The sequence below is a fragment of the Delphinapterus leucas genome, chromosome 18 (assembly GCF_059928025.1).
Source record: "Delphinapterus leucas isolate spDelLeu-1000000601 "Yukka" chromosome 18, BTC_Dleu_Yukka2, whole genome shotgun sequence".
Lineage (NCBI taxonomy): Eukaryota > Metazoa > Chordata > Mammalia > Artiodactyla > Monodontidae > Delphinapterus > Delphinapterus leucas.
The window spans coordinates 72,651,734-72,671,736 of record NC_143146.1 but is presented as its reverse complement, the minus strand read 5'-3'; the positions used below and the strand labels follow the sequence as shown (position 1 = coordinate 72,671,736).

General features: G+C 50.9%; 2 protein-coding genes across 3 annotated transcripts in view; one reads left to right on the top strand and one right to left on the bottom strand.

The window, feature by feature from the left end:
• MTUS2 (microtubule associated scaffold protein 2) overlaps positions 1-20,003 on the top strand; it is a 492,284-nt gene that overhangs the window by 467,984 nt on the left and 4,297 nt on the right. For both annotated transcript variants that reach the window (XM_022574568.3, XM_022574570.3), the window contains 6 exons: positions 9-223; positions 7,850-7,955; positions 11,179-11,252; positions 15,859-15,957; positions 17,053-17,172; positions 19,550-19,647. In XM_022574568.3, the coding sequence (XP_022430276.3) occupies positions 9-223; positions 7,850-7,955; positions 11,179-11,252; positions 15,859-15,957; positions 17,053-17,172; positions 19,550-19,647 (712 nt within the window). The remainder of the gene's footprint in view (positions 1-8; positions 224-7,849; positions 7,956-11,178; positions 11,253-15,858; positions 15,958-17,052; positions 17,173-19,549; positions 19,648-20,003) is intronic.
• The window catches only part of SLC7A1 (solute carrier family 7 member 1), a 55,317-nt gene continuing 45,813 nt past the window's right edge, over positions 10,500-20,003 (bottom strand). The window contains exon 13 of the mRNA XM_089899689.1: positions 10,500-10,736. Within this exon, the coding sequence (XP_089755815.1) occupies positions 10,564-10,736 (173 nt within the window). The 3' untranslated portion in view covers positions 10,500-10,563. The remainder of the gene's footprint in view (positions 10,737-20,003) is intronic.

Below are 20,003 nucleotides of genomic sequence, written 5' to 3'. Positions count from 1 at the left end.
GTCCCCAGCCTTCCATGCGGCGAAGTGCGAGAAGCTGCAGAGAGAGAAGGCGGAGCTGGAGCGGCGCTGTGAGGATGAGGTGCGCAGGCTGGGCTGGCGGCAGCAGGCCGAGCTGCGCGACCTGGAGCGGCGGCTGCAGCTGCAGTTCGAGACCGAGGTGGCCCAGCTCCAGGAGGAGCACCGCACACAGCTGCTGCGGATCGGGTGTCAGCACCAGCGGCAGGTCAGTCTGCGCCCCGGCCCGGGCCCTGTCCCTGCCGTCGTCGTTGTCGTCGGGAGACGTGGGTGGGAGGTGGAGGGGAGCCGCTTTGACCAGGAGTCCGTGCAGCAAGCAGGTGAGCTTCCGGTCAGGGCTGCTCTCCTCACCTCGTTTCTCTCCTCTGTCCCCTCCCGTCGTCCCCGGCAGCCACTCTGGTCTCCCTGCCTTGTGCTCCCAGGCACACTCCCACCTCCGGGCTTTTGCTCGCTGTGCCCTCTGCCTGGAATGCTCTCCCTCTAGAAACCCCATGGCTCCCTCTCTCCCTCCCTTGCAGACTTTTCTCAGTGAGGCCTTTCCTGATCCAAAATCACAGCTCCTTCCCCACGTTGTGCACACTCTTCCTGTTTAGTTTTTCCTCGTCACTTACTACTACCTAATGTATGAGAACTTTTACTTTGTACCCTATTGATCTTCTGCGTTTTCCACAAGGACAGTGACGATGACAGACACATGTGTATCTAGCACGTGCTGTGTGCCAGGCCCTGCTCTTCCCTCTTTACATGTACTAACTCATTTAACCCCCACGATAACTCTTAGAGGGAGTACCATTATTGTCCCCATTTTACAGGTGAGAAAACTGAGACCTGGAGGTTAAATAACTTGCCAGCATTCACGCTCATGAAAGAGCCAGGGTTGGACCCAGTCTGATCCCAGGGTCCGTGCTCTCGAGCACTGAACTAGAGTTTTCTGTCGGGTTTACTGCTAAATCTCTGGCACAGGACTGCCTGCCTGCACAGAGCGAGCCTTCAGTGTGTATTTGCTGAATGAAAGAAGGATTCCGCTCATTAACCTTAGCCCAGCAGTCTTCCTAGAAAGGGTCATTCATCCTGGCATAGCTGGGGAAGAATTCCCAGGGAGTCTGTCAGCCTGAAAGCAGGTAGGAGCCTGGCGTGCCCATGCCCACGGCTAGCTGCCGTGTCCGTTACCGTGTTGGCGCTGGTGTGACAGGCAGGTTAAGACGAGACCATTCTGCTTCCGAGAGAGCTCGTATGCCCCTCCCTCTTCTCTTCCTCCTAAGTCCCCAAGGCTCTGACGCCTTAATGCCCACCTTCTAATTGTGTATCGTTACCCCTAGTCTGCTCATGGTATCCCTAAGGCAAACTGGCATTTGTGAAGAGCTCACTTTACATCTCAGGCTGGTGCCGAGTGGCCCTTCACTATCATGAACGTTTGGGCTGCCTCCCCGGTAGGTAATCTGGATGGCGCTGGTCCCCAGAGGCTTGTGAATCATAGCGGGCATGGGAGAAATCTCAGAGTAATAATAAGTGCTATTGTTGGAATAAACGATCTCCTATTTGACAACACTTTCTTCTATTCAGCATCTTGGATTAGTCGTCCTCCTTTTTCTAGAGGCCCGTGGAAACCAGACGCATCTGCCTGCTTGAGGTGGTACAGACTTAGAGGCTGGGAGACAGATAGGTTACAGCTAAGGTTACCTGCTGGGCTGAGATTAGAGGTGGAACCTTCAGCATCTTGGCTTCTCAGCTGGCTTTAAGTGGACATTTGCACAGCTGCCGTCTTGAGTCTTACCTGCTTCGTGGTCCCTTGATACAGCTCAGACCTGGTGCAGCTATTGGCTTGTTCTGTGCCCTGTATCCTGGGGCTATTCATTCCCAGTTTTACACGAAGAATGTATTTATACCCATATTCACTGACTTTTGGTCCAAAGTTCTGGGTTGGTTGAGAAGATGCCAAGAGATGGAAGGAAGGGCAGGAGGTGGTCCCCTGGCAGAAGGATGAGCCTCTGAACAAACGCTTATGCTGGGGTGTCGTGTGTGGGAAACCGGGAAGCCAGGGCCACTGCCGAGCGGAGCCCGTCCGCCAGTGGAGGGAGCCGGGGCAGAACCTCGCTAAGTTTTGTCGGTGCGGGAGCATGTGCTGGGGGGCGTGGCCTCATCTGCCTTTGAGCTGGGACAGCGGCCTTTTAAAGCTTTCATACTGAGAGAGATTGGAGGCCCTGACTTTTCCACTTGAGAGTGAGTTACATGAGCTACTTATGTATGTTTTAAAAGTGCTCTGTCTCATGAGAGCTCTGAGTCCTGTTCTCCCTGATCCTTTACAGCTAAAGTGATTCATTTGGTTATTCATCCATCTAAGCAAAGAATAGTCAGTGAAGGCCCGCCGCACACACGGCCTCATGATGGCACACTGCAGGAGATGCCAACATTTATAAAATGTGGACTTGCTTGTTCCGTAGCCTCGGGTTATAGATCCAGGGAAGTTCTGAGGCAGTTTCTCCAGAAACTGTAATACTGAGTGGGAGATACAGATTCTGTGTTTAGGAACTGAGAGTGTCCTTGCAGATGGGAGGATGAGGGAAAGCTTTATGGTGGAAAGAGCATCAGCACGCTTTACATTCGAGTAAATCTTTCCTATAGAAACCCACTGGTTTGGGGGCAGGGGGAGGGATGGATGGTTGAAATCTACGTATTATTCAGGCCCCTGATTGTGCTCCTGCTGCTGGATGTTGGCTGTTGTCTTGACCTTCAGCTTCTCCAGCAGGGAGTGCGCAGGCAACCAGGAAGAAGGTGAAATGCACATCAAGCCATATTCTAATTTCCAGGTACAGTAAATGCTCATGTATTTGGTCCAGGAGGGGGCTCGGTGCCTGGCCGTGGTGGGGATCTGGAAGGTCTGTGGTTCCAGCAGTCCGTGCCGACCCTCCACACTCAGGTCCTCTTTGTGGGGGACAGTCGCGTTCGGCAAGGCTGACCCATAGATCCTGCCATCTCGAGCCTTAAAACTCCAGTTCACCAATGGGACCTCTCCTGGCGCCCCGGTGCCCTGGCCGGCAGCGCGGAGGCTGCTTCCGTTCTGACGCAGGATTTTCTGAGGCTTTCCTCCGATCAGGAACTCCCTCTAGAAGGCCGGCTGACCTCTGACCTTACCACAGGATGCCCCTAGGAAGATCCAGCCGTCCACTTGCCTCGAGCGGCAAAGACCGTCTTTCTCTCTCTGTCTCCACATGGGAGTCACTGGGGATCTTCTGGCAAAGCACTCCTCCTGCCTGCACCCCGCGCTAATGGAATCAGAGTCACGGACTGGGGCTTCCCAGGGCCCAGAGCTGCAGCTGTCTGGTGTCGGGGGATGTGCAGGGCCTCCTTCTTTAGCCCTGCAGACAAGTTAGGGTGTGAGCAGGGGCATGGCCTGGCCTCCTGGCTTTCTTACGTGCCTTTAAAGATATGCTAGGACTCTTATCTTAAAAGTCGGATTATAAAGGTGTTTCATCAAATCAGTGCTCATTCTAGAGCTAGCCGCACATTAACAGAAGCCAGATTTCCCAAGCTTCCCTATCTCAGGGCACACGAAACAGATTTTTCAACGTAAACACAAATGCTTTTCCTTTTCTGCTCCAAATGTACTCGCCCACGGAGCCTGGTGTTTAGTGATCAGACTTGTGACCTTTGACCCTCTCCCTCCAAGACCCTGTGGCAGTTTGTCTCTCTCCCTGAGCCGGCCCCGAAGCCCCTCGTGCAGGGCCCCCTGGTTCCTAAAGGCATTCTGGATTCTGCATTTTGAGCAGACTCCTTTCCAGAGGAGCAGTGGTGTTCAGCCTTTGGCGTTTACGTTGGCTTTGTCTCATATCCGGGACACACTTCGTAACCTTTCCTAAAGAAATCATCCTTTTAGACTTAACTGGGAGGCCCAGCGTGCCCACGCTTAATCAGACCGTGCAGAGGCCACTTGGGCCATCATCTCGCATTCTGTCCCATATTCGTCCCGCACAGCAGGTGCACAGCTGCCATCAGCGAAACCACACTCTCTAATCAAATAGAATGAGGTCCCGAGGGCCCCTCTGTCTTCCGGCGCCAGAGCCCCGCCCATCGCAGCCCAGAGCCTCCGCCTCCGGACACTGGAAAGAGGCAGAGCCGGGCAGATAGAAGCCTCTGTGAATACCTGCCCACGTAGTGGGCGGCAAAGGGGCAAAGGCACAGCCCGGAGGGGCATGAAGTCAGCCCAGGAGCTCTGGCAGGGCTGGCTGCCTGCTCCGAGTCGGTACCCAGGATGATGTAGCAGGGATGCAGGGACAGAAGAGATGGTGAGTCGTCTTGTAATCCGGAAGGAGAGTCGTTCAGAGAGCCCTGGAGAGAAAAGGCAGGGGCAGCTCCCTCTGTCTCATCAGATAGGAAGACACGTCACAGATGGGGGCGAATGGGAGTTTAATCTGGTTTTCTTTAATGAGGAAAGCCGAGACAATGTAAAGCCCATGCGTCTTCATTCTAAATGGAAGTCTTCTCTCAGTGAATTGCCGAAGGCTCCCATAATTGCATTTTGCAAATGGCTGAATGAAGTAAGCCCACAGCTCTATTCTTACCCATCGGAGAGGGCGGCTTCCCAGCCCTTTGCTTTGCTGGAACTCAGCTAAACAGCAAACAGCTGCAGGAACAGAGCCTGGTGCAGGGACCAGCTGCTGCTCTGTACCCCTGGGACTACTTGATGGGCACATGGACAGACCTCCGCAGCCAGCTCAGAACTTTGTCCTCCTGGAAGAGGGAGGAGGCTGGCCCAGCAGAGATTTTGGGGGGACGGGGGCACCCAGGGTTCTAAAAGGAAGAAAATGAAGCTTCACCCAGCATAAGTTTGCTGTGGCCGGATAATGGTTTAGCGCCTCTGTCTCATTTTTGGTGATCTACAACGCAAAACATATCTTGTGTGTCCCTTGGGTCAACTTGTCTGAATCCCCTCAAATGCCTGCCCACCTGGAGGTCTTCTCAGGCTGAGAGCTCGGACGGGCTGCTGCCCCGTGCTCTGGAAAGAAGCGTAGAGCCATAGAGGAGAAGCCATGGGGATTGAAACTGGGATAAGAAAGGGGACGGCCAACAGTGCACGGCCTCTTCCTTGTAGAGGGAACAGCCTTTAAAAACCATACGAATGTCTAGAAACCTAAATCACTCGAGAGTAAGGACCATGATGCCCAGATTTTGGCTCACTGACTCTCACTGGTTTCCTTCAGAACATCCTGGGCTTTCCTCTCATTGCATGTGGAGGAATTAGGGGATCAGTATTTCATCCCCAAAAGCCCCTCTGAGAGGCTGTAACAGATCACACCCTTACATCATCCTTGGTATATTGGGTGTGGTATTCCATCACCACTAAATCAAAGACCTGACTCCACCAAGCCAGGAGCGCATGCGATGAAGCACCACCGTTGCTGATCAGAGCAGATCCACCGCCAGGACGAAAGGGACTCTTCTGGAACGTAGTCCCGGCATCCATCTCTCTTTTCTGAAACCACCCGTGGCAATTTGGGTAAGAACCCAATAAATTAGAATCATACTAAGGACTGATGAAGGATTCTTCTTTATACTGAACTAACATACCTCCAAACAAGGCGTGGGTACTTGTTTCTAACGGAAGTCACCAGTGGAGCGTAAGGAAAACCAGTTCCATTTTTTTTAACCAATGATTTGTTTTTCCAAGAGACTGAAAGTCTTTGGACAAAGATTCCATAAAAAAACCTTCATATAAACAGGATCTGGACAATTAAAAACTGCGGTAATCGGCCTTTCTGCTGAGTGGATTCATAGCTCTGAGCCTCGAGTGAAGTATTGTTTAATCAAGAATGGCCAGTAGATAAAAGTGAATCATCGCATACCATGTCCATTTTCATGGCGTAATGCAGCTTTCCGAACGCTGTCAAGTTCGTTGTTGGTCTTGGCAGTGATATTTCTGTTTTAGTGGTTGACACTTCCTTTTACCATAGGAGAGAGAAGTCGGGCCAACTTTCCCAAGCAATGATGGTATCCAGAATGGGAATCTATCCCATTTTAAAATACAAACACTCCCATGCGTCCCCTTCACAAGCGGGCTTCCTTTCTTGTGAAGATTTCTCCCTCCTTTTACAGATCAAAGATCAGCCTGTGAATTATCCCCAGAGAAATGAGACCCTCTGAGAGGTGGCTGGACAGTGTTCTGAGCCGGTCCGCCGCAGAGCTTCAGGGCATGGGCAGGTGCGCTGGTTCAGTGTTGTTCAGATGCTAGGTTTTGACACCTTAGTACGCTGTGAAATGAATTTCGTGGTTTGTAACTGCATTTTGAAAGACAACAAAGGAACATAGAATAAAAATTTAAAAACGAGATGACTGCAGGTAAGAGGGGAAAGTGTCCTTTTGTGAAACTTTGGTTTCACACACACGCCCCATGTATGCATGTGTGTGTGTGTGTGTGTGTGTGTGTGTAACAATGTACAATGGTGTTTTTACAATGGGTCACCGACAGAGAATTTGGAGAAACATTGTTCCGGTTTGCTATCACAGGGAGAGGTCGTCTTATGCAATGACTCCTGTAAGTCATACATTTGAAGTTAAAATAACAGCTGCAACAACAAAAGTAGCAAAAGCAGTAAAGTTAGAAGGTGTGTGGTGGGGCCAGAGATCAGGAAGGGGGAAAATAAAAAATCCTGGGCTGTCGTAGCACAGGGAGATCAGCTCGGTGCTTTGTGACCACCTGGGTGGGGTGGTGGATAGGGAGGGTGGGAGGGAGGGAGATGCAAGAGGGAAGAGAGATGGGGATATATGTATATGTATAACTTATTCACTTTGTTATAAAGCAGAAACTAACACGCCACTGTAAAGCAGTTATACTCCAATAAAGATGTTTAAAATATATATATATAATGAAAAACAAAAGTCAAAAAAAAAAAAATCCTGGCTGGCTGCACTACCTGTGATTAAACTCCTGGAAATGTACCATCAGCCAGAGAAACAGCAGCTTCTTGGGAGCAGGTCCCACAGCCTGGGCAGGGGGAGGTCTGCACCGTGATCCGGGGGGCAGGTTCACGGCTGGGAACAGGGGTGGCGAGCACACACACACACCTGCCCACTTGCCTTGGGGCTGGTGAGAGGGTCCCTGGGCACTGGTTGCTGGTCTTGTGGGGGGAGGCAAGGGCAGTATGTTTCAGAGCTTCGCCGTGGATGTCAGACAGCCCTGGGCTGACTGCTGGCTCTGCCATTTACTAGCCTTTGGGCAAAACACCTCAAGCCTCTCTGAGCCTCAGTTTCCTCGTCTGGGAAATGAACATGAAAACATTTACTTTATCATTTTGCTGTGAGGCTTGAGTGGAGAAGCCGAGGGTGGGTAGCTTAATAAATGTTAGCTCCCTCCAGATACCTCGCGTGCTGTAGCTCCCACCTGCTGCCAGGAAGCAGAACGGACCACCTGGTAGGGGAGGACCCTCTTCTGTCCCTTATTACCTCACGGAATGCTTGGTGGAAGGGGAAGGAATGGGGTGGAAGGAAATGGTCCAGAGGGGGCCCAGGGCAGTAAAGAGGTGGCTTCGGCAGCTACCCACCCCACCCGGGGAGCTGCTTCCCGTTGCATGAGCGGCAGGGCTGTGGCAGTGACTTCCTTGTGACATCCCCTGCCCCGCCGCCCCTGACTCCGGGACTCCCGCGTCACCAGCAGATCCTGGCTCTGCTGCCTCGGCACAAGGCTGAGGGTGGCCGCCATCACAGCAGAGTGTCCTGCCCTTGACGTTTGGGCCACTGACATTTCCCCTCGTTGCAGTCCACCTCGGTCCTCCAAGCAGCGAGGCCATTGGAGCCCCCGGTCCCCGGCTCTCTGTGTAACCAGAGCTGTGATCTCCTGCAGGTGGAAGACATCACCGCCAGCCATGAGGCTGCTCTCCTAGAGATGGAAAACAGCCACACGGTTGCCGTCTCGCTCCTGCAGGATGACCACGACCACAAGGTGCAAGGTAGCTACGAGGCTTGGTGCGCGCGGTGGGCGGGCAGGGTGGGCTGTGCGCACTGATCCTCTCCGGCTGCAGACACGGGGAGCCCTCCCTTTCCCTCTTGCTTCCCTTTCCCTTCTTCTTTCCTTTCCTTCCTGGTTTGTCCTTTGTGTTGCTTCTTGGGTTAAGAAAAGACAGAAATCCAGGACCCGGGTGACTACAGTAAGTCCCCTACATATGAATGAGTTCCGTTCTGAGAGCGCGTTCGTATGTCCAATTCGTTCGTTAAGTCCAACAAAGTTAGCCTAGGTACCCAACTAACACAATCAGCTATATAGTACTGTACTGTAATAGTTTTATAATACTTTTCACACAAGTAATACATAAAAAACACAAAAGTAAAGAAAACATTTTTAATCTTCCAGCACAGTACCTTGAAAAGTACAGCAGTCCAGTACAACAGCTGGCATCCAGGGGCTGGCATTGCCCGAACAGGCAAGAAGAGTTACTGACTGGAGGGGAGAGGGGAGGTGGGAGATGGTAGAGCTGAAGGATCGTCAGCAATAGGGGACGGAGGGCCAGCTGCAGTGTCACTCACGCCTGACGTTGATGGAATGCACATTCGCATCTTTGAAAGTTTGCAGCTTGAAGGTTCTTTTGTAGGGGACTTACTGTGCTTTCCTCTGAAGCCGATCCTCTCAACCCTGCCTGAATACTGGAATCCCTGGGAGCCTTGGTCCCAGAGCAGGGTTTGGTAGCTGGTCTGGGTTACAGCCTGGGCTTGTTAAAGCTCACAGGTGAATGTAACAGGTAGCCAAGCTTGAGACCCACTGTTCTACAGTAAGTGTAGAAATCCTGGGCTTTGTCTTGTTTTGTGGCCTTATAACCGTCCCACAGGTGTGGTGTTGTCAGGGCCACGCCAGCATCTGACTGGGCCTGGCTCTCCACACCTTGCACTCAGACCACATTCACCATGGATGTAAGTGGACTCTCAGCATCTTTTTTTTACATTTTTTTATAACTTTGAATTATCTTTGGATACGTAGGATTTTATGTGGGTTGTAACAATAACAACAACATTTAACTAAGTACTACTAAGATTTTGACTCTGTGAAAGAAGCTTTTTACACGTTAACGTGCATTAACGTTATATAGAGAATTTGTTTTTCAATTTCCCCTTTCCTCATTTTTTCCTCCCCAGTCAGCTGATTGTTAAAGTATATGAAAAACAATTAATTTAACAATAGATTAATAAATTCTGAAGTTTTGAGAATTAATATCAGAGTTTTAAAGTTATTTTTAAATGTTCTTTGTAAACAACAAGGCCCACTGTGCAATAATCAATACTCACGTGACTGCCCCCTCGAGCACCAACCCCGCCGCCTCTGGGAACTACCCATACGTGGAAAAGTCCAAGCTGGACGCAAGGGAGAGGAATTTCCTGAGAACTAGTTAAATGTATTACCTGTTCCTGAGAGCGTGTCTCATGCTTAGAGTACCAGCTCCCACCCTTGGATGCACATTGGAACCACCTGGAGAGTTTTTTTAAAAATACTGACGTGTAGCTCCCATCACAGAGGTTCCGGTTTAATTGCTCTGGGGTGCAGCCCAGGCATCGGGATTTTTTAAAACTCCCCAGGTGATTCTAATATGTAGCAGAATTGGAGAAGCACTCTCTTAGAGCACAGTCTTAAGCAGGGGACAGAGTGTCAGGACCTTAAAATAATGAAATACATTATGAGTACATAGATAGTCGCCATGGTTTATGCCACCTAATAGATACTGACTTTTCTTTGCTTGTGAGGTATAGGGTATCTGAAAATGCCCTAAAGCCCATCACTACACTGTAGGAAAATGGTCTCAGGAAAGGGAACAGGAACGGAAATGTTACAATGAGTGTTGCCTTTTGTTTCCGGATTTTCGTATAAATAGACTTGGTAGATTTTTCTGACTAATGAAGACTCGCTTAGACGCCACATCCAGGGCCTTTGAATTACATATAATGTGAAGACAATGTAGGCGTATGTAATGGTAGCTAAAAACTTCATTATTATGGATGATGCTCTCAATGACTATTAAAAGTAATCATTTAGACAAAGGCAGGTAGACCAGAAACCCACATGATTTTATGTCAATAAAATAAGCACAAACTTTTTTCTTTTTTTCCCAAATGTAAATTTCAGCTATAACAACTGGATTTCTAAGAGACCTTTAACCATCATCAGCTAAAAGATTTGGGTCAATGGAAACCACAGAGTTTTTCTTAATTGCAGCTTATGCCAGCCGGAATGATAATTATTGGTCTCCAGCACTCTCCTGTGCTAAGCATATGATCCAGGTTGATTAATGAGACCTTTCCTCTCTCCAGTTATAACGTGAAAACAAATTGCTTGTGTAGCTAGAATGAGACGGGCTTCACCCAGCTGATAAGACTATTCCCATCTGGAGGAAAACAGAATCCATTTGCTTAATAACTCTTACATGACATCTCTTGCTGCCTACCTTGCAAATTATCACTGGAATGACACTTTTCACGGAATAGAATTGCTCCAAACTCCGCAAGAGGAACCAGTCCAATGGGTCCTTCCTTCTGTCTGAGTGGCTTAACATCGACTCTTTGCTTAAGCAAATCCTAGCATCTGTGGTTTCCAGAGTGTGGCCCAGAGGCCACCAAGGTGACTTTGCAGGCGCAGCAGTGGTCCCGTTCACCTGTCCATTCTCCAGCAAGCCCATGCTCCGCTCTCCTTGGAAAGGTCCCTGCTTCAGCCCGAGATTGCGGCTTCGTGGTAGAAAAGAAGAGTGATCCTGGGAGGGAAGAAAAGGGAGATTTAACATTAATTACCTAGTGGTTTTACCATTAGGAATAGTTGGAGAATTCAATGAGTGCTGTGAATGGAGAATCTGACTTGGCCAGGGTGTTGGTAGAGCTGGGTATAAAAGTGAGTGTGTGTGTGTGTGTGTGTGTGCGCGCGCGCGCGTGTGCTTGTGCTCTGTTTGCTTCCCTCCCTCCTTTCTTTCCTCTTAACCCTCGCCGTTTCTCCTATTTCCTTCCTCATCCTTTCTCCCTCTCTCCTAAATAACATTGCATACAATTTCAAACTAATGGAGAGGTCTCTTTAGGCTTAAGTCCGCTATATACTGGTGTCCCTTACTCACCTACGTCACTAGTCTTAGCCTGGCAAAAGAATCTTGTTTGATCCCTTTTCAAAAGAAAGATCAACCTAACAATTTGATGTCTTCTCTCCAGAACTGATATCTACCCACGAGCTTGAAAAGAAAGAATTGGAAGAAAATTTTGAAAAGCTGCGGCTGTCATTACAGGTCAGTGTTTCCTTAACTCCAACATCAAGATAATGGCAGCATTGTTATTCCTGTCCACAGACATTTATCCAGCACCTACCGTGTGCTGGATCCTGTACTAAGCATTGGAACACGGGGGTAAATAAGACCTACTCCCTGCTCTTAAGGAGTTTACTGTCTACTCAGAGCTGTGATACAAATAGTGACAGACCAGCACGGAAGGTAACACATACTTGCACAGAATACCGTTAGCGCCACAGGGGTTCCGAGAGACGGCTCCCCATGTGCTTGCGGTCAGAGTCATGTTTGGGGAAAGGGGAGGATTAGGGAGCAGAGCATTCTGGGCAGGGGTAACGGGATAAGGAGACTCATGTAGGGCAGAAATCACAGGACATGTTGTGGGAATTGTAAAAGCAAGTTCAATCCCCTGGAGATGTAACGAAGCTTCTTGGCGTCCTGCTTGAAACCTACACAGAGTGTGGGTCTCAGATGCCAGGGGCGCTGCCTGGCTTCCTTCTGGTCTCGGAGGGGAGAACGGAGGTCTCTGCCTTCCAGAGGCCTCAATCAGCTCCTTCTGTGAAAAGATGTTGGCCGCCCCCAGCCCTAGAGAGGGGCTGCCCGGGAAGCCAGGGGGAGGCTGGTGGCCCTGCTTCCATTGCCAGCTGTGGACGTCCCAGTCATAGAAAGATTACCTTTTAAATATTAGGGACATTCACATCTGGAAATTTGGGAGGTGATTACCATAATTCTAACACAAAGGCAGGAGTTTCGTTTCTTCAATGGCTCACTTTCCCCAGGCAGTGTTTCTTGCACAGAACCTGCCCTGCCGAGAAAAGAATCTAGGATTATGGAGTGTCACACTATTGAGTGTACTATTCGAAAAGTTTTAAATGGGAAACCACCTGCTGCAAACCCACCCCCGATCCATCGATCCATGGATCCATCGGTGGGCCTGCACATGCCCACGTGCTCCCTGTGTGGCTTATCCTTGGCAGATTAACCCCAAACTTCTTTGTGTACCCCACATCCCACACCACCCAGATATATTACCCTTAAGGAACACAAACCAGGAAGGTAACAGCCCTACTGTGATGTGTCAGAAAACCCCAACGGTCCAAAACCAAAAGAAGGGAGAGTTCTGCTTCATCCGTGAGTCTTCACTTTGCCACTCACATCACACAGTCATGAATTGTGCACATTTTAGTGGTAACTCATGGGCAGAATCCATTTGAGCTGGAGATTTTCTGGTGTGAGGTGGGTACAGTTGCTTAGGCCAGTTTCCTTGGGCTACTGGCAGCTAGAGAAACAGGTTTGGGGTAAAAAGATTTGAGTTTGAGGTTTAAATCCCCACTGTACCTTCTCTTAATAGCTTTGAAATCTTGGACAGCTACATAAGCTGTAAACCTTAGTTTACCCATCTGTAAAATGGGGATAATGCCAATTCCTTCCTCAAAGTGTGAGCAGCTTAAGGGAAATAATATGTGTCAATGAAAACATTAATCAATAGTCAATCCAAGAAAGAAACGGAGAATTTTATTCGAGCCAACCTGAGGATTAGAACCAAAGGGAGACAGTCTTTATGTGGTGTACAATGGAATACTACTCAGCCATAGAAAAGAACGAAATTTTGCCATTTGAAGCAACATGGATAGACTTGGAGGGCATTCTGCTAAGTGAAATACGTCAGAGAAAGACAAATACTGTATGATGTCACTTATATGTGGAATATAAAAAACACAGCAAACTAGTGAATGTAACATAAAAGAAGCAGACTCACAGGTACGGAGAACAAACTAGTGGTTACCAGTGGGGGGAGGGCACGTAGGGATGGGGGAGGGGAGGTACAAATTGCTGGGTGTAAATAGGCTCAAGGATGTGTTGTACAACACGGGGAATATTTTGTAATTGCAGTATTTTGTAATAACTGAATAGTAACCTTTAAAAATTGTATTAAAATTTTTTTAAAGATTAAAAGACAAAGCGCTAAGGACTGTCCCTTAGAGGTCAATGCACAGTTATATAAATTTTTGAGACAAAGGGTCTTACATCAAAGTAACATATTGACAGTGTACGTAGTCCAACAGGGCAAGTAGTGGGTCATCGTGACCCCTTACAGGATTGAGAAAGGAATGTTATCTCCTAAGGAGTTACCTTGCTGGCGCCAGGAGAAAATTGCTTTTTTTTTTCCCGGTGAGCAGGCATTCCTGTGTCTTCTAAGGGGATCTAGTTAATGTATAATGCAGATGCACCGTGCACACTGAAGAGGGGTAGTGGCCCAGATGGGCAGAGAGAGAATTTTCTGTTTAAAAATTTTCTGGTCCTGCCTTAAAAATAAATTGATTTCATCATGTGTAAAGGGCATAGAGCACTAGGCAGCAGCTGGTGCGATTGTAATAGTTTCAGGCGTTGTTACATTTGCCATCATCATCATTGTTATGGGGCCGTTGGTTAGCTCCAAGTGGTCCATGCCGGGCCAGGTCACCAGCTGGGTCTTGGTGCTCTTACCTTGGCATAAAGTAGCCAATCCAAGTTGAAGAACAGCACGTCCTGTCTGATTGCTGGGGCGCCATTGTGCGCCTGAGGATCTGTTTTGAATAATGGCGAAGAAAGCAGAAAAACCACGGTGTGATAGTTCAGATGCCACCTAGATGGTACTTGCCTGAGTTTTTCACTGTTTCACTTTTTAATGGAAGACAAGAGGCTCGAGAGGAATGCTTGCTCTGACGAGGCTTGTATAGGAGGTGGGTAGCACTCCAGTCATTTTAATTTTTGCAATAAAATAATATCTAATATTTATTGAGCACTTACTGTATGCCAGGTACTGTTCTAAGTATTAACTCACCACCATCCTCTGGGTTAGGTATTATCGTACCCATTTTACAGATGGGGAAACCTGGACACAGTGGTTAAACTACGGAGCGCTCCAGTCATTTTATAGTCACGTTCTACGCATGCGTGCTGGGGCCCAGCCGGCTGTCCTGAGCCCTGATTTACACTGGCTCATGTGCCTTCCAGCTCCCACTGACACTGTCTTGCCCTCATGCAGCAGCATGCGCACTTAATGGCACCGTGGGGGGCTTTTATTTCTTAGAGACGAAAGGGAAGTAACTGGAAACAAAAAAGGAGAGAAGGAAAAGGAACCCGCCAAGGATGGTTTGCAAAACTGGGTTCTCTGTGATGACAGGAAAGCGGTCGAGCCAGCACGTGCTATGTGGCAGTGCTCTCGTGTGCGGTTCCATCGTTGACCGCACCCAGCTGCTCACATGTGGTGGGCGGGGCCATCTCTCTTGCCAGAAGTGTTCACGGGAAGACCTCAGTCCCTGGGTTTTAATGTTACAGAAGTGGTGATGGGGGTGGAGAATTTTGGAACACGTGGCACCAGCAAGGCACCGTCTCTTCCCTCTGCTTGGGCATCAAGGCTCTGCCCGGCTCCCTCTGCTGCCCGCCATCGGTCAGGGCCGGGGCTGCGGGGAGAGGGCTCAGCGTGGTGGCACCTGCGCTGGCAGCAGGGCTGGGGCCCCGGGCCTCCCCACACACGCCTCCATTCTCTCCACCTTCACACACAGAGCAGCCCCGTGGTGGGCACGTGCTGGGATGGGGGTCCGGAGGGCCCTCTGGGTCAGGGGTGGGGGGAGCGTCTGAACGGGACAGATTTCACTCACGTGGCAGCTCAGGCCAGGGGCCTGCCACCCAGGGGCGCCGAGCGGAGGCCAGAAGAGGGCCGGGGGTGAGCGGGAGCCGGCTGTGGGGGAGGAGCGGATGTAAGGTGGGTTGGGGGCAGCGAGACGAGACAGGCGGATGCGGAGGATGCAGACGCTGCGTCAGCGTCACTTGGTCCCGAGGGCACGGGGTTTTACGTAGGGGGGTGCTCAGGCTTGCGCTTTAGAAAGCTCCCCCTCCCCCGACCCTGACTCCCCCTTGAGGGCAAACGAGTTGCCGGGTCTGGGACAAAGTCAGCGAGTGGCTCCACCCGGTGGAGGGAGTAGGATCAGGAGTGTTTGTGGATCCCGGGACGTGACGCAGGAGGCCGCATCCTCCGGGCCCTGCCATTGCTGTGTTTAGTGTGGGGGGAGGGGCTCGGGCAGAGCCAGAAGTCAAGGTTGGTTCGACAGCTTCTGGCTTGAACTTAACAGATGAGAACAGCTCTTCTCTGAGATGGATTAACCGTCCTTCGTGAAGCGGGGGGCTAGAGCCCCGCCACAGACTAAGATGCCTCTCTGCTGATGGGCTGCTTTTGTGAAGTCAGATGATAAATTATTAAACGCCTCCACTCCGCAAGCTTCTTGCTTTCCTGGGGGTGGGGGGCGAGGACAGCTCTCTGATCTCAGGAGGCACTGAGTCGGGCCACCTGCTTCGAGTGCCCCGCCAGCGTGCGTGCACTTTCCGTGCGACAGGAACATGCATCTGTCAGTGTTCTGTGGTCCATTCTGGACAAGGCACGGAGGCAGGGAGACTGGGGGCCTCTCCCTGCTGCATGCGAAGGCCTTTTGGTGGAGCCCGGTGGGGGCGACCTCTGATCTGGACGCCCTGGGAAGAGCCCCCAGGGCAGGGTGGTGGCCGTCATCACCGCCCCCCAGGTGCCACGTCTGCAGGGGACCGGGCTGGACGTTTCGTGTGTTACCTGCAGGACCAGGTGGACACGCTGACCTTCCAGAGCCAGTCTCTGCGGGACCGAGCCAGACGCTTCGAGGAAGCTTTGAGGAAAAACACTGAGGAGCAGCTGGAGGTATCATGCGCTTCCGGTCTCCCAGCACCCGCAGGGCCCTTGCAAGGCAGTTCTGTTGGACTCCAGGAAACCCGGGGCTCCCCCAGCAGTTGCCCCGAAGGCAGGGCCCCTGTGCTGATCTGACGCCAGAGCGACAGCGGTCAGGGCCTCCCGGGATTTTAAGCATGTGCCTGTCAGCACCTGTGCTGAGTCGGGATGGCCCTGGGTTCTCCATCTAAGTGTTATTCTTGCCTCATTGCACACGGCTCCCCAGCCCCTGTCCCTGGGCTGCTGTGACGAGCTGGGCCTGGAAACACCCCACCCTGGCCAGGCCCCATCCCAGCCCCACGTCCCGTTCCCTCCCAGTGCCGCCTGCAAGGGAGGCATCCCTGAAGCCCCAGTTGGTAGGGTGAGGGGTTTTTCCTCAGGCTGGCACAATTCCTTCCCTCTGATGTGAGGTGCCAGATAAAACACACGAGGCAAAATCCACAACACCCAGTTACACGTGAATTACAGATAAGTGAGTTTCTTAGTAACAGGTAGGCCTCATGCAATACTTATGTGAAATTCCAACATAATTGAACGTCCTGTCTTGTTTGTCGCCTCCGGCAGCCGTATTCTCACATTTACTTTTCTACAACAGCCTTCTCTGCCTCTTAACCCACTCTGCTCATTTCCTGTGCATGGCGGGGGGCGGGGCCCTCCACGGGCACAGATGGGGCCTTTCAATCCCCACCTGTCTGTTGAATCAAGTAGTCTGCGCGAATGTTAAAAGCCAATGTTGAATGTACTGTTTTTGCCCGCTAAATTCCCTTGGGGCGATAGGCTGGTAGTATCCGGCCACCCCGGGATCCGACGTTTCAGGGAATGACGGCTTCACCTCTCCTGCTCCCCAAGGAGCTGGATTTTTAGTAGCTCCCCCAGTGGAAACTCGTGGGCATCGTTATCAGGAAGGCTGTGAGCATTGTCTCCCTCTCGCGCTCTCGCTCTCATTCTCCAGCGCCTGTTAGGAAGCTTGTTAACGGATGAGTAGATTTCGCTGAATTCATGGTGCTGGTCAATACTGGGCTTCGCCGGGGTGCCTGGTGAAGAGCTCCTTGCTCTCTGCCCCTGTAGGTTGCATTGGCTCCTTATCAGCACTTGGAAGAAGACATGACGAGTCTGAAGCAGGTATTAGAGATGAAGAATCAGCAAATACACCAGCAGGAAAAGAAGATCATTGAGCTGGAAAAGCTGGTGAGTTGGCCTCTTACCTTGGGAGGCCCCAGTAACCTGCATGATATCCCTGCTGCCACAGTGGATGTCAATATTAACAGCATCCATGGCCCCATCCAGGTGGGGGCCCTTACATGTCCGGTGCTCACAAGTGAGCAGAAAACGCCTTTCTTAGGAAGCCAGGAGTTCAGAAATCTCAGAGGTGGCCTCATTTGTAGAAACCCGGAGGCCGTCTGATGCCCCGCCTGGCTCCCCATCCACCACTGTGACGTGCCAGTTCCTCCCCACCCCGGGGAAGATGTGCGGTGAGCCTGCATCTGTGGAGCATCGCTTTTGTGCACCAGGCACGACGCAGACACTCTGTGCGTGTTTGTTCTTTAACTCTGACAGCAATCCACTGAGTAGGTGCTGTCAGGAGCCTCCTTTCACAGATGCGGAGACGGAGGCTTAGGACGAGGTCATGTCTCACCCAGGGCCGAACAGTGGTCCAGCCCAGGCGTGAGCCCTGGGCCAGAGCTCCAGGCCCCGGCTTTCGGCCCACGCTCTGCCTCGCCTTTCAGCCTGGCTCCCGCAGAACTAGCAAAGGGCACCCCTTTGGGGGAGTAGAGCAGCCAGAGTTCACTCCCCGCCCCTGTGGGTGCGAGGGCTGAAGCTGAGACAGTCTCATCCGGAGTCAGCAGCAGAGAAGCCTGCCTCCAGGGAGATGCCATTCTGAGGGGAAGGTTGGCCCAAGGGTCGCAGGTAGATTAATTTTTTCTTTTTTATTGTTATATTTAAAATAAATTTTTGATACTCTAAAAGGAAATATAATTTCCTCTAAAAGGAAATTATAAGATATAGATAAGAAAATTAAAATGACATATTTCTACACTGTTAATATTTCCAGAGCCTTTCTTCTGTACAAGTGTACACACCCTAATATACGACCCACACATACATACGAGTGTTTTGTATCCTGCTTTCTTTCAGTTAGCAAACCCTCAGCTTACCATCTCAGTAACTGATCACCTCCTCTAACTTTTCAAGTTCTCCGTATGTCTCGGAAATGTCCTTGAAGCCGCTATGTCCAAACCAGGAGCTGGTCCCAGACCACCTGTTGCATTCAGCCGGCACGTCCCCTCTCCTGATCTAGCACCATCCCTCTCTGGGGACATCTCTCACTGCACGGATGCCTGTCAGTCAGGATAAGGGCAGACGGGGGTGTGAGTGCCTATTGCCAGCATCAGAGGCAATGCTGGCGTCCTGGCACCCTCCAGCAGCCCAGAGCTTCCCAGCAAGGCCAGAGCTAAGGCCAGCGGGGGGCTCGCGAACAGAGTCCTCCCGTCTCAGCCCTGCAGCCCTCCTCCTCCAGGCAGGGCCACCTGCATCGTTATCTGGTCAGCCACAAGCCTCCGGGCTTCTTTGGCTGTATTTAGCCATGCTCCAGGCCTTCTGCAGGTACGCAAGAGTTCTCATTCCAGAAATCTTTCCAGGCAGAGGGGTGGGTAGGGGTGGGGGGAAGAACTGATTTAATCACTTCCCACTTCCTGGGAGGGCCTTGCTGAAGGGCAGGGGCAGAGCCCAGTCCTTTGGCTCTGATGCCTAAGCCTGAGTCATGGAGAAGTGGCGGTTTTCTTTAAAGATTACTCTAGCATTTATTTCTCAGTGCATCTTAGAATGGAGCTCTACCTCGGCTAGGTCTCAGGCCCTGGGGACACACCGACAGAGAGAGCGGGGCGTAAGTTGCAGAGGAGTGGCAACCACAGAGGATGTTCTCTTCTGATCACGTGCCACGCTGGGCTCGAGCTGCACGTTCCCGGCTGCCCAGAGCCTCAGACGGAAAAGAGTGTGTCCATGCTGTTTGCATTTCCAGCCCTCCATTAATTCAGAATGTCGTAGAATGCACACAGGCCTCAGAGATGCCAATGCAGGGCAGACGGCCTGATGGGAAGAACCGGGGGCCCCATCAGCCAAACGGGGTCCAGGTGGTGCTCACGGCTCATTTCTGACAATGGCAGGGGTCTGGGGACACTCGCTATGAGAAATATATTCTACATAGGAATCCAGTATAGGCACACACATAAGTTCTATATATACAATACATACAATCCACTATATACACTAATATATACACACACATAATATATCTAAAAGGGAAATATATACTGTATCTAAAATATATACAACAATACTTTTACTACACACGGTGCACTCTGGTATTTTCTATTCTGTTTTGTTTAAAAAAGAAATGCTGGTCACGTCCCTCTAACCTGATTTTACAGCCGACTAATGCATTGCAAACTGCGGTTTGGAAAACACTGTTCTTGATAATGTTCCAAAGCCCAGAAGCCAAGGGCATTGGTCTGCCATCTATCCATAGGGCCTTGCTGAGAAGCTCTTGACACTGCATCTTTTATAGGCAGAAAAGAACATTATCCTGGAGGAAAAGATCCAAGTTCTCCAACAGCAGAATGAAGACCTCAAAGCCAGGATTGACCAGAACACCGTCGTCACGAGGTAGGTGGGCCTGGGCGTCGGAGCTTCCAAAGCATGTGTCGCCGACAGGATGGCTTTGCTCTCGACCTTGGGGCGCTCTGCTTTTATCCTCACTCCTCCGAGCCCTGAGGCTTCCCCACACGGGCTCTTGGCACTCCCCGCGCCGAGGGAAGCATAGAGCACACCGCTCTGAGCACCCAGCCGATGCCCGGGCTCCGCAGAGCGGTGGGTCCCACCTTGGTGGAAATGAGTGACACCAGCCAAAGCCTGGGGCACAGCTGGGAGGTGACGGGGATATTTCTGGAGGAGGTTTTGGAGAGGCTGCCAGCTGGGGGTTCCTAGGCTAAAGAGAACCACCGTGTGAGCCGACGCCGAGC